Genomic DNA, 15727 nt, shown 5'->3' with positions numbered 1-15727 from the left:
TGGTGTTCTATTGCATGGCTGGACCATAGTTGGTTTAACTACAGTATTTCACTCACACACACTTTTTAAATTTTTTTACACAAATGAGAGGAAAGTTAAAATTCTCTGCTGATACCAGCAACAGGGACTGTCCAGCTGCGTCTGGCTAGGTCTTTCACAGATGATACTAGATGCTTGACAACCTGAGTTTCCTGTCCAGGACTAATGTTTCATGATAAGTCATATTCACATTTTAAATCAGTGACACGTGAAAGGGATAAAATTTTATTTCTGTGAGAATAAAATCAGGAATTCATCTGATCATGGTTCTCTCGCCTATTGAGAAAATGGATTTTGAACCACTTTTCCAAAGAGAATTTTAGTCAGCTAAGCGCCTTGTGAGTGAAGACCACCAATAAATAGGTTCTTTACTTCTTAACCATTGAAAACTGATCTCACCTATAATATGTACTTTTGTTAATATTAATTAATATTATATTCATGTTTTAGAACATTGGGTCTGTGTCTTGCACCTAAAGTCTGTCTTCTTGCCAAAGACTGTACATGGATGATGTCATGTAACAGGCAACCAGACATTCATAGGCCAGTGTAGCGGGCGCCCACTCACCCGCGCCGGGGACGAGCACGAGCCTGCGTGCCCCCCTGCACCGCACGCCCCTGGCCCATCCCTGGAGCCAGTCCGGGGGCAGCTGGGGAGGAGCTGGCTTCTGCAGCCGGCGCCCGTCGGTTGGGCTTGCAAATGCCCGGATCATTATGCAAGACACACAGCGCTCTGGTTAGCGCCACGCCGATTGGCGCTGTGCAGGAACTGCTTTCCAGAAAACCCTAATCGAGGTCCTTCCTTGCATGGAGTTTACGTTATGTTCAGATGAATCCCTCAGTATGACATGTTAATGGGTATTGGTAACACAGTCCAAAGGACAGTTAGTGCCACCATTCATGCAAGAATCTTTTTTTTTTAAAGACAAACATGGTGCTAACATAAAAGGCTCATTTAAGGGAATCCACTTTACTAAGTGCAGATGAGTGTCCTAAAGCAACAGCCTGCTCCCCGGTTACACGTGGCCTGGTTTTACATCCCGGTTCTTCACTCCATGCTAATGCCTCCCCACTGGTCATGTTTGCGGTTTAGGTTTTCTATCACCCTCAAATCCAGATTTAAGCCATCTTGCAGTGGAGCTGGGGAGGGATCCCAAGAATTCACGGCTGCGTAGCTACAGTGGGCAGTGTTTCATCCCTTCATTCTTCTATTCATTTTAATTCAGATAATGGTATTTTCATTTTACCAAGTGTATGCTAGGTCATTTCTCAAGACCCTCACTGTGACCATTCTTCATTCAGGCCACAGGATATCATCCATCAGCCTGACACACAACCCCCCACACACACCCTCCCAGGGCACGTCCTAGAAGGGAAGTGGAGTTGGATTCCCTCCGACCACTCCAGGGCACCCCTCCTTCTCTCCAAATCACCCAGTTATAAAACAGTCGGAAAGAACTGGGGGTCTGGCATGGCATGATCAGTCCTGACTGATCTCACCTACTTCAGTACTGATTTGAATTATATCTCTAACTTGGGTGTTAGAAATTTAAAAGGGATTAAGCAAAAAAAACAAAAAAACTCATAGACACAGCAACAGCATGGTGATTGCCAGAGGGAAAGGGGGGGTGGGGGAGGTAGAAGAGGGAAAAGGGGGATAAATGGTGATGGAAGGAGACTTGACTTGGGGTGGTGAACACACAATACAATATACAGATGATGTGTTACAGAATTGTACATTTGAAACCTATATAAGTTTTTTAACCGATGTCACCCCAATAAGTTCAACAAAAAAATTTTTTTAAAAAGAAATGTAATAATTTGCTCTTTTTGTTCATAGACCCAAATCAGAAAAGAAATTTGGTAGGGCTCTTGAGAGAGATACCTCCACCTTTTCTGTATCCCAGCACACTTTCTTCCTAACCTGCCCTAGCATGGGTAGTGCTACTTACCATATCTAAGAACAAATTCGCCTCTTCCATGGGCTCTAACACCTAGCGGGAGGGGTAAGTCTTATCAGCCTACACATCACAGCCTTGTGACTGGCACACATAAGCACTCAATAGAATGTTGAACGAATGAACAAAAAGAAAATCAGGATATCACTAGGCATTAGGGAATTGCAAATTAAAACTGTGAACGGCCAAAATTTTTAAAAACAAAACTGACAAAAAAGTGGTGGGAAGAATATAAGCAGCTAGAACTCTCATATACTACTAGTGGGAATAGAAAATAGTTTGGCAGTTTCTCAGAAAGCTAAGCATATAATTATCATTTGACACAACTGACCCACTCCAATGTATTTACCCAAGGGAATAGGAAAACTCTGGGACACACAAACACCTGTCAGAAATGTTTATAACAGCTTTATTTATACTCATCTAAAACTGGAGCCCAGCTGGGTGTGGCTCAGCGGTTGAGCATCGACCTAGGATCCAGGCGATCGGGTTTTATTCCCAGTCAGGGCACATGCCCGGGTTGCAGGCTAGGCAACCGATCAGTGACTCTCTCATCATTGATGTTTCTCTCTCTCTCTTTCCCTCTCCTTCCCTCTTTCTGAAATTAATAAAGATATATATTTAAAATAATAATAATAAATTTTAAAATAATAATAAATAAATAAAACGAAACAACCCAAATTCCTTTAACTGGTGAGTAGGTAAACAAACTGTGATATATCCACACAATGGAATACTACTCATCAGTGAAAAGGAACAAACTATTGATACTGATCCATGCCACAATCTGCATGAATGCATTATGTTAATAAGCCAGACTTAAAAAGTTGCATGCAGTATGATTCCATTTATATGATATTCTGGAAAAGGCAAAACTATAGGGTCAGAGAACAGACCATTGGGTGCCAGGACTTAGGAATAGAGGACGGGCTGACTCCAGAGGGGCAGCGGGAAGGACCGTTCTGTGGTGATGGAACTGGCCTCTGTCCCGATTATGATGGTGGTTACATGAATCTCTGCGTTCATTAAACTCATAGAACTATACAACTAAAAAGTAGTAATAAATTTTACTGTATGTAAATTACTAATTTAATGTGGAAAAGTAAGTCAAGGTTGTTTTGCTATTTAATGTGAATTTAGAAAGAAAAGAATCAAAAGGAAACTTGAGTACCTACTGTCTTGGTAGCTTGCAGTGATTTTGCACATGTTGGTACACACACATGCACACAGTGTGTGTGTGTGTTCACTTAACAAACATTTAAAGAGCACTTGCTGTGGACCAGGACTTGCTGTAGGCACTGGGGATATATTGGTGAGCAACAAAGCAGAGCTCCCGCTCTCATGGTGGGGAGAGGGACAGATAGTAAACGAGTAAATAATTCAATGACTACGACAGTTTTAGATAGCGGTAAGTGCTTGGGAGACAATAAAACAGGCCTTGGTGATAGAGAGTGGGTTTAAGTGTTTGGGCCTGTCTGAGGAGATAACCTTAAACTGAGCCCTGGAAAGTGTGAGAAAGGCATCCATGTGTGCAAGCATTCAGGCAGGGCAGTCCAGGCAGGGAAAATACCAAATACAGAGACCCTGAGGGGACGACACTAAGGACAGGATACACTGAAAAACCCTCCCCCTTCAAACCTCATAGAAAGGCCGGGTAAAATACAACACACATCCTTTCAAATGCATGGCTAGGCTCCCAAAGAGCTATGGCAAAGCCACTAAGATGGAACTGAGCTTTGTTACGTTCAAATAACTGACAGCAGTTCGATGGAACTGGCCCAAGCTGAGCGAGGGGACCAGTAGTAGATGGGCTCAGATGCATCGGTAGGGTCAGCTTCTGTCAGCCCTAGAGGCCATGGTAAGACGCTTGGATTGATTCCAAACCTATTAGGAGCTGTTGGAGGCTTTCAAGCAGCAGAGTGAAGAGCTCTTGTTGACATTTTAAAAGGATAAGTCTGGCTACTGTCAGGAGAGTGGACTGTGGAGGACCAGGAGAGGCAGGAAAAGGAGAGTAAGGCTCCTGCTGAAGGTCAGGGGGGGAGAGTCGCCAGCCAAAGGCTCTGCTGTGCTGTGGAAATTGGGAGAAATGGGTGGCTTTGAGTTGTATCTTGGAAATGGAACTTGCTGAGAGATTGGACATTAAGGGTAGTGAGGGGGAAAAAGAAGAATTGAGGATGAAGTCTTGGTTTGGGACATGAATGTCTGGGTGACTGGCAGTATATCATTTGCTGAAATATGAAGATTGAGGGAGAAACAAGAATTTTCTTTGGTATGGGGGCAAGAAATCCAAAGTTCTATTTTGGACACAGTAACTAAGGTGCCCATTAGGCATCTTTGTGAAGATATAAATAGGATGCTGGAGCTCTGGGAAGAAACAGGCTGCGTTTCAGAGACAGTGGCATGTAGAAACCACTTAAAGTCAAGGAAATACATGAGTCCACCTAGAAAGAACCTGTAGGTAGAGAAGAGGACTGATGCCCAAGATTTCGGGAGTACCAACATTTAGGGGCCAGTCAGAGGGAGAGCCAACTAAGAAAACTGGAGAAAGCCAGTGAGATGGGAAAGAAACTAGCACATGTAGTGATGAGATGTCAAGGGGAAAAAAAGTTGTTCAAAGAGAAGGGAATGGTCAACTCTATGATTTAGAGAGTTCACGTAAGATGAAGACAGACAAGTGGCCATTAAGTTTGGTGACCTTGATGAGCAGTTTTTGTGGAATTATGGGACAGAAGCCTGTTTGGGATAAGAATATTGGATGAGAAAGTGTAGACAGTTGCTGTAGGCCATTCTTTCGAGAAGTTTTGCTGTGTTGGGAACAGAGAAATAGCAGTACAACTGGAAAGACATGTGGAGGTCAAGGAAGGGCTTTCATTAGATGGTGGAGCTAGATGTGCTGATGGAATGACCCATCAAGTAGGGTGAGAGACCATGATGGTGAGGGCTGGATAGAAGGGATAAACACGGGAATTCTGTCTTTGAGAGAAGGAGATGGCTGGGCTCCAGAGGCCATGTGGACAGGTTGGCCTTAGATAGGAGCATGGACAGTTCATCCGCTGTAACCAAAGGGAAGGCAGAGAGATACAGACAGGTCCAGTTAGGTGGGGAGATTCAGGAGTGAGAAGATGAGATGTATGTAGTTCCCTCTGTGTTTGTTTATTTTCTCAAAGGTACAGGAGGTGAGGTCAAGTGTGAGGAGTGGGGTAGAGATTTGAGGAGAGACTGGAAAATGGGACAGTAGTTTTGGAGCCTCAGGGAAAAGCACATTACAAATTAATGGAGTGGGAAATGGGTGGATGATATACCACTTACACAGAGTGAGACCGCCGCACTGCATGGCTGTGTGCACACATACTCGTGCGTGCACACAGCCCCCAAGCAAGAGACCAAAGGAGAGACGTCACAGCTCATGAAGTAGAGAGATCTGCACAGCAGCGAATGGGCTAAACTTCAGCTGGTGGGCAGAAGAGTCTCCACCTGAAGAAACTACATTCTAAACTGAGGAGAGTGGACTCTGGACCAGCTAGTTCTCTTCTAGGTTTAGATCTTATTTGTGGTCCCATTTCCTCTGTAGACTGAAAACTGCTAAACTGGAATCACACTGCAATCTGTCTCTCCACCCACAGATGTGATATTTGGGAGCAGTAAAAGCCAAGGGCAATATTTCTAATACTGCCAGGAAGGAGCCTGAAGTCCTTGGTGAGGCATCTGGAGAAGTCCAAGCAAAATCAAAGGGCCTGAGGTTTTATAGAGAAAATAAAATTATCCAATTTATAGCAATCAGGTTAGCAATAGATCTATACCTACAAAAAGAAGTATGTTGCTTTCCTATTGCTGCTGTAACAAATCACCACAAACTGATTGGTTTTAAAGTACAGTTTACTACCTTATAGTTCCAAAGGTCAGAAGTCTAAATAGGTTGGCAGGGCTTCGGGAGGCTCGAGGGGAAAATATGTATCCTTGCCTTTTCCAGCTTCTACAAGCCACCTGCATTCCTTGGCTCGTCGCCCCTTTCTCCATTTTCAACGCCAGTGCTGTAGCACCCTCAAATCTCTCCCCAATCTGACCTCGACTACCCTCATTACATCTCCTGTTCTCACCCTGCCTATCCTCCCTCTCTCTTTTCCTCCCAAGGACCCTTGTACTTGTGTTGGGCCCAGCCATAAAGTGAGATAATCACTTTATCTCAAGGTCCGAAACTTAATCACACCTGCCAAGTCCCTCTGCCATGCAAGATAACATCATCACAGGTTTAGAGAGTTAGGGTGAGGACATCATTGGCCAGGAAGGGAGCATCATTCTGTCTACCACAAGGAGTTTCCTGCTCTGTTTACCAGTGGGACTTTCTCCTTAGTTAAATAACTTCATTAAAAACAAACAAATACCCTCCTGTTTTTATTTATAAAACTGCATCTTCAGAACTAACTTATTTTAACAAGGACACCAGAGACCTTTCCCTATCCTGTCTTTGCTCTTTCCCCATGTAGCCTGAAATTAAAAGCCTGCATTTGCTTAAATCAGCCATCTAAAGCTTTTATTTTTCATCTAACATGTAAAATAATAGAGTCTAGAGCTTTTTACAAAGAAAAAGAAATTCTTTATATGAAACTCAGATCAAATGCGAACCAGGTATGTTTTCTCTGTTTCATCATAGAATTTCTTCTTCTGAGTTTTAGATATTTGAAACTTGAACTTCTGCTGCTAAAACATCAAGAGTAGACATCCCTTCCTAAAGCTTACAATGTAGTTAATTTAGCAATTCACATCATCCTAGTGGATTAAATTCCCAGAAAATGTCATTTAATCTAAGATTGATATTGCATGTTTACATCATTTGTCAAGAGCAGGTGTGCACAGACATGAGGCCGTGCAGGCTGTGAGATTCTGCCTCAAACCCTGGTGGGGAGGGTTCTGATATGTATCCTCAGCTTTGTGGCCTTGAGGAAGTTATGTCACCTCCAGAATCTCATTTGGCTCTTGTGTCAACAGCAGCTAATTATACTGCTTTTCTGGGGGTGGGATGTAGACCACCTGACTTTGTTCCCAAAAAGCCTTATAATAAGTACCAAGCATTGCCAAAAATTAAAATTTTGCTCCATATAATTCATCTACACTTCTATAAATTTCCTCTCTGTTTCCAATTGGATTTGATATGCCTCATTATTTCTCATTTAGAATCATGTTTGACATTTGTTTACAACCACTTTATATTCATTTAAATATAAGACCTTTTCCTTTAGATCGTGAAGAGATTTCTGTTTGTAACCCATTAAGCTTGTTCTTATTATAATAAAAGTACTATTTGGAAATTTAAAATTTTCTTGATCTATTGGATGACGTGTGCATGTGGAGAGACACCACAACTGCCGATTCTTCATAATTGCACTGGTCAGGTGCTGGCGGCAAAGCCATGATACTCTCATAAAGGACCATTAAAAAGAGTTATGTGGGAACGGTTAAGAGAAACCAAAAAGGAAGAAAGCACATGGGAGCTGGTAGTGGAAGGGCATCCTGCCCACCTGTGTCTCAAAGGGCAAGAGGAGGGAAGGGTTGCCCGAACCCGCAGAGAGCTGTGGCTATAGAAGGTTCTGGAGGATAAACACACCCAGGATCTAACCTGCACCGAGGGGAAGGGAGAAGGGAAGCAAGGGAAATAAACACCCTGAGCCCTGCTCCCAGGCCCTGTTCTCCCATCCGTGCTTCCTTTACTCGAACTCAAGTGAAAGCTGGGCCACAGAGGTCCATTTCCTGGCACACAGCACGGTGGGGAGTGGAGAGGGATCTGCAGGAGCAAGCGGAAGATACCCAGCGCAGTGGCCTATTGGAAAAATAGTATCCCAAATTAGTCTATCTTGGCCTTCAAAATTTGATTGTATGGCCCTAGCTGCCTTGGCTCAGTGGTTAGAGCGTCAGTCCGCTCGCTGACTGAAGGGTTTGGGGTTCGATTCCAGTCAAGGGCACATACCTCGGTTACCGGTTCAATCCCCGGCTGTAGTTGGGGCTCTTCTGGGAGGCAACCAATCGATGTGACACATTGATGTTTCTCTTTCCCCCTTCCACTCTCTCTGAAAAGCAATGGAAAAAATATCCTCAGGTGAGAATATAAAAAAAAGAAACAAACAAACAAACAAAAATTTGGTTGTATGTAAACCTCCGTGTACCCCCATGCTTAGGCCCTGACCCCTTGGGTCCCAGGCACCCTTCTCAGCACCGCTATAGATGGTGTTATTGCAGCTGGTGGTGCTGTCAGTGGTACCGAGCTGGTGAGCCCAGATCCGCTCCTCCTGCCGTGAATAGAAAGGTCTGAGGAATGAATTCGAGCGCGGACACCGCAGTGAGTCCCAGCAGGCCGCCTGAGAGGCTCTCACTCCCCCTGTCCTTTTCCAGGATGGAGCTTCAGCATGGGGTCGGCCTACCAGTTTCACAGTTGGCGTGTGTTCGTGATCGTCTGTGCCCTGCCCTGCGTCTGCTCGGTGGTGGCCCTCACATTCATGCCTGAAAGCCCACGGTTCTTGTTGGAGGTAAAGCTTGTTATTACCGATACTCAAGGAAGCCACAGACATTGCAAAGAGTTTCTTGTTGATTCTAGGAAAGTGTGTTTGCCTCTTTGGGGGTATGTTTTTCCTTCCTACTGTGGAGGGTTGGGGGTCAGAGAGACATGCTTCCAACAACCAGCATCTGAACAAGCTGCCCTGTGGCCAGAAAGCACTAATGTTCTTCCTCAAGCAGTGAATTTCTGCTCAATGAAGAGAACATGGCTCATTGTTCTAGAAATGAAATTTTGCCTCCCAAAGCTGCTATTTCTAGTTATAGGCACATCCATTGAACTGCTAAGGTACTCAGGGATATCCAAGTAGTCTGTATGTTCCAGTGGGACCCACCTAAAGGCATTTTGCACAATTACACCCAATTTGATCTGACAATTCAAGGTAGTTATTGGAAAATCAGGGTGTGTAAGTGTTTCACCTTATAGCACTTCACTGTCTACTCACATTTGCTAGGTTGGAAAACATGATGAAGCTTGGATGATTCTGAAGTTAATTCATGACACAAACATGAGAGCACGGGGTCAGCCTGAGAAGGTCTTCACGGTGAGTACTGCCCCTCAGTGAATCATCTGTGCCACGGGCCGGAAACTCTTTCTCAAAAGGCCAGATTGTAAATTCCTCTCTCTGTACCTGCCATTCCTCATAATTGCCACTTTACCTACTCCTGCGCACACTGCTGTTATATGTGCTGTTCCCTCTGCATGAACGTCCTTTGATTCTCCTGTTACAAAGTTTATTCTCAATGGGGAAACTAGTGTAAATTAATGAAAATTGGGTGCATGGAATTTTTTAGAAGGAACATGTTTTTTAAATCTTTTGATATATACAGCATAGAGTTAGATGAAAATGTTTTGTCTAAAATAGGTGTAAGAGTACATACAGTAAGATATAAGCAGGACAAAAGTAAGATCTTCAGTGTCTTACAAATAATATCAAGTATAGTTCTTAAAATGTGAACTAGTCCCTGATTAAATAGTCCTCTGACAGCTAGCTTAGTTATTTTATTTTTATTTAGGAAATACATTTTTCATAATGTAAAGACAGAATCTGTAATGGAGGACCCGGAAGCCTTTGAATGGGCCATTCTGTTGAGTAGATGCACAATAGAGGAAGACTATTTTTAAATTAAAGGATCATGAGGCTGGGAGAATCTTGAGACTTTAGCTGGATACTCAATAGCACTTAACCCTTTCAGCCAGATGAGGGTAAACCCTTTACCAAAGACTTCTGAGAAGATGTCTCTGTAGGGCCCCATTTCCCTGCTTACCTGCTTTTCTTCCAGGAGATTAGAGTGACCGAGTTCACTCATGATCATCCATGCTAATGTAATTATATAAGGTTGGAACAATCCAAAAAAAAAATGGATAATCTCAAAGTCATTTATATGCAACTTATAAAGTCATGACTTGATTCTACCCTGAAAGTTTGTCCTTTCCCTTGCTATATCTACAATACACTGAGTGCATGCATTCCTTCAAGGTCTCCTTTTTAAGCTCTTTTTCCTATGCCCCTGCCTTAAATGTTGTTTTCCAGAGCTTTATTTTCTCATTATCCGATCTCGCTCACTTCTGCCTCTCTATCACCTAATGCACAGGCTCCTGAGCTCCAGACATGCATGCAGAAGGGCTTTGTGGCCGCTGTGCTATGTACTATAGGCCCTTTAAATTCTGAATTTCCAAATCTGAACTTTCCACCTGAAGAGTCTCCAGGCCTCTTCCTTGTCATAAATTTTATCAGCAAGTACCACCGGCACCACCCAAACTGGAGCCCCAAAAACTATCCTGTTTTCTTCGTTCCTTTATCTTCATTATTATTTTAAAAAATCTCTCTGTCCTGTTATTCCACATCCTAAATATTATTCAGCATTGTTCCTTACTTTCTACCCTGTCACTGATTTGGACCATCCCTTTGCTCCTGGACGATTCTTCAGGAATGCCAAACTCTTTGAGGACGTCTAATACACTGTTTTTCCCACAGCTCTGCATCTTTGCACATGGTATTCCGCCCACCTTGAACGGCCTCCGGGTAGTTTACACAAATGGCAAATGATACACTTCTCCATGGACTCCCGCTCACATTCCGCAGTCCATGAAGCCACCCCCCTTCCCTCTCACCCCCAGGTCAGCTTGGGGGTTCTGTACAATATGTCCCTCCCATCTGGCATAGACTTCCATCAGAGTACTTTCTGCTTTGTACTGTTGTTACTTGGAGGGTGTGATGGTTGATGTTTGTATCTCTGAGGCCTGGTATCAGGCCTGGCACCACCAAGGGTGCCAATGAATTAATCAATAGACACCGATGAGTGGAGGAGAAGAAGCTTCCCAAAAGTGACATGTCAAGTGATAAGAACACCGTGTGATTTTATTTTTTTTTTAAATCTAGATAGAGTATCACAAAATAATGTCTACGTGGATTATTTTGAGCTGCCTCTATTTAAAATCCCATATTTAGTTCAGACACTATTTTTGTTAAATACAAACATCTTTGTTTGCATGGTCAGGAAGAGGCTACCACCTTTCTGGTATAATTTGAAAGATACCAAGTGTCCCCATCCAGATCACCTCCATCAAAAGCCAACCTTGGTACCTAGATTCTCACAATAGAGGTGCTGCTTTTGGATGTTGGCAGAATCTCCAGAGAAAAAATATCTGTTCAGAGTTATCCCTGGCAGGGGTAACATGTGCACATTTCTGTACTTCTCTCAGATTTATCAAAAGCAGGTAAATGTTGACTCCCAGGATGAGAAAGGACAGAGCCACAAAGGATCCATTCTTCCTTTTCTCTCTCTCTCTTTTCAGGCTTTATTCTCAGTTTTGAAAGCATTGCTTCTCCTTACTCGTGGTTCTTTTCCTCAGTAAAAGGAGGCTGACTTCAGTCATAGATACAGCTTTTCATGCCGACCCTCCACCATTCGCTCCCCTTCTGTAGAAGCTGATGAGCCAGCATCGGTGCTTGCCATCAGAGCTCATTCTCTGACCTCGTACCATGGGCACCTATAGGCATCTGCTGGCCAGTCACTGTGGGCTAGGCTGTGGGAGGAGGAAGAGAGGGTCATAGTGATGCTCCAAGAATAAAAGTGTGATGGGAAAGCTTTAAGAACTATGGTTAGGGGCCAAATTCATCAAATTTGTAGGTTATAGGCACATCAAATAAGTAGGTTCCAAAGAAAAGTATTTACAATCACGTACCCCAAGCAAAATAATTCTTAATCCAGAAGTTAATCTGGATGTTTTATCTGCTATGTGTCTCTGTAGTATGTGTCTCTGTAGCAATGATTCAGAGAAGGGCATTTTGGTTTATACTATTCTATTACTACTTGCCCTTCCCCCATTTCTCTGTGGTGTTCCCTCCCACTCATTCTTCATTCCGTTCTGTTAGGCGCCATTTGGGTCTGTATACTTACGCCAGCAGTCTCAAATATGGATGGAGTGTTTACCAAATACCTGCTTTATTGTTGGCGTGGGCTTTTGCTCCTTTGAAAACGAATGGTAAACCTAAACCGAGCAACTTTGGAGATAAGAACTCAGCTTTTTGCCCTCTGTTGCTCTTTACAGGTAAATAGAATCAAAACCCCCAAGCAAATAGATGAGCTGATTGAAATCGAGAGTGACACAGGAACATGGTACAGAAGGTGCTTCGTTCGGATCCACACAGAACTGTATGGAGTAAGTAACAAGCCTGCCCTGAATTATTGGCCAACTTGTTGCATTTGAGGTTAGTCAAACGCAGGGTTGACTAGCAGTTCCATGAGTGGGGTTCACCCCCTTCTGCCCAGGACACTTGACTCCTGGAGTAGGATCGGGTGATAGGATTCCCTAGGGATCATCGGGGTAACTGAGACATTCCATCTTTGGGAAGGGAAGGTGTCTTGGCAATGACGGGTACACTGAAGGCTGGAGTTCCTTTCCCCATTGGCCTCCAGGAAGCTGATAAACGAAAATTCTAGTATTTGGTTTTCTATAGCCTTTAGCTTTTACATTTTAAGTTCAGATGAAGTCAGTGCAAAGAAAACTCAACTTTTTAATAATTTGTTGGAGGGAGTGGAGAGTGGGGTTGGCTAGATAACTGTATAAGTAAACTCACTCTCTAATATTTTGCAGATCTGGTTGACTTTTATGAGATGTTTCAACTACCCAGTCAGGGACAATACAATAAAGCTTACAATTGTTTGGTTCACCCTGTCTTTTGGGTAAGTGATATTTAAATTCCTGGTGAGTGAAATCTTTAAATTTCCACACTGTAATTCCCAGCCAGTCATGCTGCTTTCTTTTCTTATACTCTTTGATGCTGTTAACGTTAAGGAAAAAATTTTTTCCAGCTTAGATTTGCTAACAATTACGGTTTTATAAACCAGTCATTTCACTTATCTTGTCATAAGCTGAAGTGCAAAAACCAATAGTATTTGGAAAGTCCGGTAAGACCCTGGATGACTTGTCCCCCATGACTTCTCCACCCTTCCCTCATGACTTCCCCGCCCTCCCCTCCTCTCGTGCTTGGCCCCAGCCACACCAGCCTCTTTGCTCTTCCTTGAACACGCAGGAATAATAGTCTACACTTTCAGGTCAATAGGATCTTGTGTCTGGTGGAGCCCCACATTTATGCTGCAAGCTCCATGCCCTAACATCCCTAAATTAAAACAGGCGAGTAATCAGGTGTGACCGACCTTTCCCAGCGCTGTGAGCTGTAATAAAGGGGGAAGCAAGGAAAGGGATGGTCAGGGGACCTCGCATCTTGTTCTGCGTGTGACGGGGACATCACTAAGTTTTAGTTCCTCATTTCTTAGTTGAGAGGGTTGATTCAGAATATATAAAGTAACTGCCACCCAAGTTCTAGAAAAGCTATTCATCTGTGAGGAGAAGGGTGAAAGTTAACGTGTGTTAAGTGCCTACTGTGTGCTAAACTCTAGGCTAGGGGTTAAGCAAGAGGAAAGTTTACTCTCAAGATGTGAAGAGTTAACTTAATAATAATTATCTGGTTTGTTTACTTTGTTTAATAATCACTTATTGACCACATTTTAAACTTTGTGATTTCCTTATTGATGTCCCCGAAACCTTAAATGGTGCGTAGCATTTAGTGGACATTCAGTAAATGTTTGCTGAATAAATGAAAACTGAGCTGAAACTCCTCCGTGTCATTGAGTACAGACACTCCAGGGAAGCGTGCTTCCTCGTGGTTACTACTTTTAAAGTTTTTGTCCTATGTATGTGACTAGAGAGCAATGCTATAGATATTGCATCTCTGAGTCATTTCTTAGTCGGTGGCCACCACTCATGCATTCACAGTAATTTAATTCATGATCTGTGAAGAGAAGAGGTTGGAAACTATGGAATCCTGAGCCAGTGATGTTTCCAGAATCCTAATGACAATGATGATAAAACCACACATGCTGTCTTTTGAGCACTTTCTATGTGCTAGGTACTTTGCAACCCATTTAATCTGAGCAACTTCCCAGGAAGGTGGATGCTATCCTCAGTCTGGTATTAGAGATGGGGTAACCGAGGCTTAGAGAACAGGCTGAAGATCACACAGCTGGTAAGTAGTAAGGTCAGGATTCGAACCGAGGATGTCTGCCTGTCCTAGCAGGGTAAACTAGAGCAATGGTTCTCAAACTTTAGTATACATACGAAGAATCAGCTGGAGGACTCCACCCCAGACTTTCCGATTCAGCAGGTCTGGATGGGGCCTGAGAGTTCGCATTTCTAACAAGTTCCCAGGTAATGCCAATGCTGCTGGTCCAGGGAGCCCACTTTGGGAACCACTGTTTTAAAGGATTGTTGTCCAGTTAAAACATAATGTGAGCCACACTTGTCACTTTGAACATTCTGGCAGCCACACTAAAAAAAAGTAAAAAGAAACAGGTGAAATGAATTTTAATAATATATTTTACTTGACTCATTATGTCTAAAATAATATCCTTTCAACATATAGTCAGCTTAACAATGATTAAAGACTTATTTCCCTTCTTTCTCACTGGTCTCCCAGTGTGATGTTTTACACTGCAGCACACCTCAGCTTGGACTCGCCACACGGCTGCTGCTCGTAGCCGCCTGTGGCGAGTGGCTGCTGTACTGAGAGCAGCAGAACTCAGCTGCTACCCATGAGAATGGCACGCGTGAGGCCAAGAGGCAGAAAGTGGGAAAGACCTGGATTTTCATATAATCACCTGAATGGCCCTCTTCCCAGCCTTGAACTGCTTTGGGAAATGGGGCTCTACCTCCCTGCTAGCGGTAGAAGAGTAGTGTAGGAACCAAGGATTCTCCAGCGTAAAAGAGGTCATTCTTCAAGGGCTCTCATGGCGTCTGGACACCAGGAGTTTGCACCGGCAGACTAGGAGGCAGGCTCCTCGGTGCGGCCTGGGGCGGGGGGAAAACTTCAGGACCAGGATGCCGCGTATGGGCAGAGGGTGGGATTCTTGTGCATGTCTCCTCCCAAAGTAAGGCTTCGGGAATTATATACCAGGTAACCCCAGGCCTTACATCTAGCTGGATTGTTGCAGACCTAATCTTCATGGGGAGCGAGCAGTGCAGATTACTGCTTGATGATCCATAGCGCTTTGTGGGGCCAACTGTCAGAGTATTTCTCCGGAGCCACTACGTCTCTGAGCGTGTCTGGGAGGCGGGCATTGCCCCTGGTGTGCTGGCACCGTTACAAACTCACATTTCTTTGTCTTTGCAGGTATTATGGATTATCTGTTTGGTTCCCTGACGTCATTAAACATCTGCAATCGGATGAATATGCACGACTAATTAGAAATGTGCCAAGAGAGAAATACGCAAATTTCAGTATTAACTTCACAATGGAGAACCAGATTCATACCGGCATGGAATACTACAATGGCAGGTCCAGAAACTTTGAAATAACTTAATATGCCCCCATTCACAAAAACTGATTCCTTACTAGCCTTCGCTGCACTGAAACGTGTAGTTTCTGTGTATTTTTAGTTTTTGCATTTAGTCATTTTCTGGCTGAATGTGAACACTTCCAAATGGGCCTTAAAGAAAAGGGATCAGTTACTTACTTAAAAGTACTTCTGAAACTGAGCCGCTTCGCATTTGTTAAGTGGTGGAATTGACTGGTATGAAACAAAAATTTAGAGAGACCCTGGAGAGAAATGAAAATAAGTTACAGAAGAGGAGAATGAAGAGTATGAGAAAATAAAATGGGTTATAAGGTTATTTAGTTCAG

At 43.4% G+C, this 15727-nt stretch overlaps 1 protein-coding gene across 1 annotated transcript in view; it reads left to right on the top strand.

The window, feature by feature from the left end:
- Positions 1–15727, top strand: part of SV2C (synaptic vesicle glycoprotein 2C) — a 141733-nt gene that overhangs the window by 111289 nt on the left and 14717 nt on the right. The window contains exons 5-9 of the mRNA XM_081131708.1: positions 8382–8515; positions 8996–9085; positions 12097–12207; positions 12643–12731; positions 15218–15382. Of these exons, the coding sequence (XP_080987834.1) occupies positions 8382–8515; positions 8996–9085; positions 12097–12207; positions 12643–12731; positions 15218–15382 (589 nt within the window). The remainder of the gene's footprint in view (positions 1–8381; positions 8516–8995; positions 9086–12096; positions 12208–12642; positions 12732–15217; positions 15383–15727) is intronic.

The sequence above is a fragment of the Miniopterus schreibersii genome (assembly GCF_964146895.1).
Source record: "Miniopterus schreibersii genome assembly, chromosome: 3".
Taxonomy (NCBI): domain Eukaryota; kingdom Metazoa; phylum Chordata; class Mammalia; order Chiroptera; family Miniopteridae; genus Miniopterus; species Miniopterus schreibersii.
The sequence above is the reverse complement of the archived record's forward strand: the minus strand, read 5'-3'. Positions and strand labels throughout refer to the sequence as shown.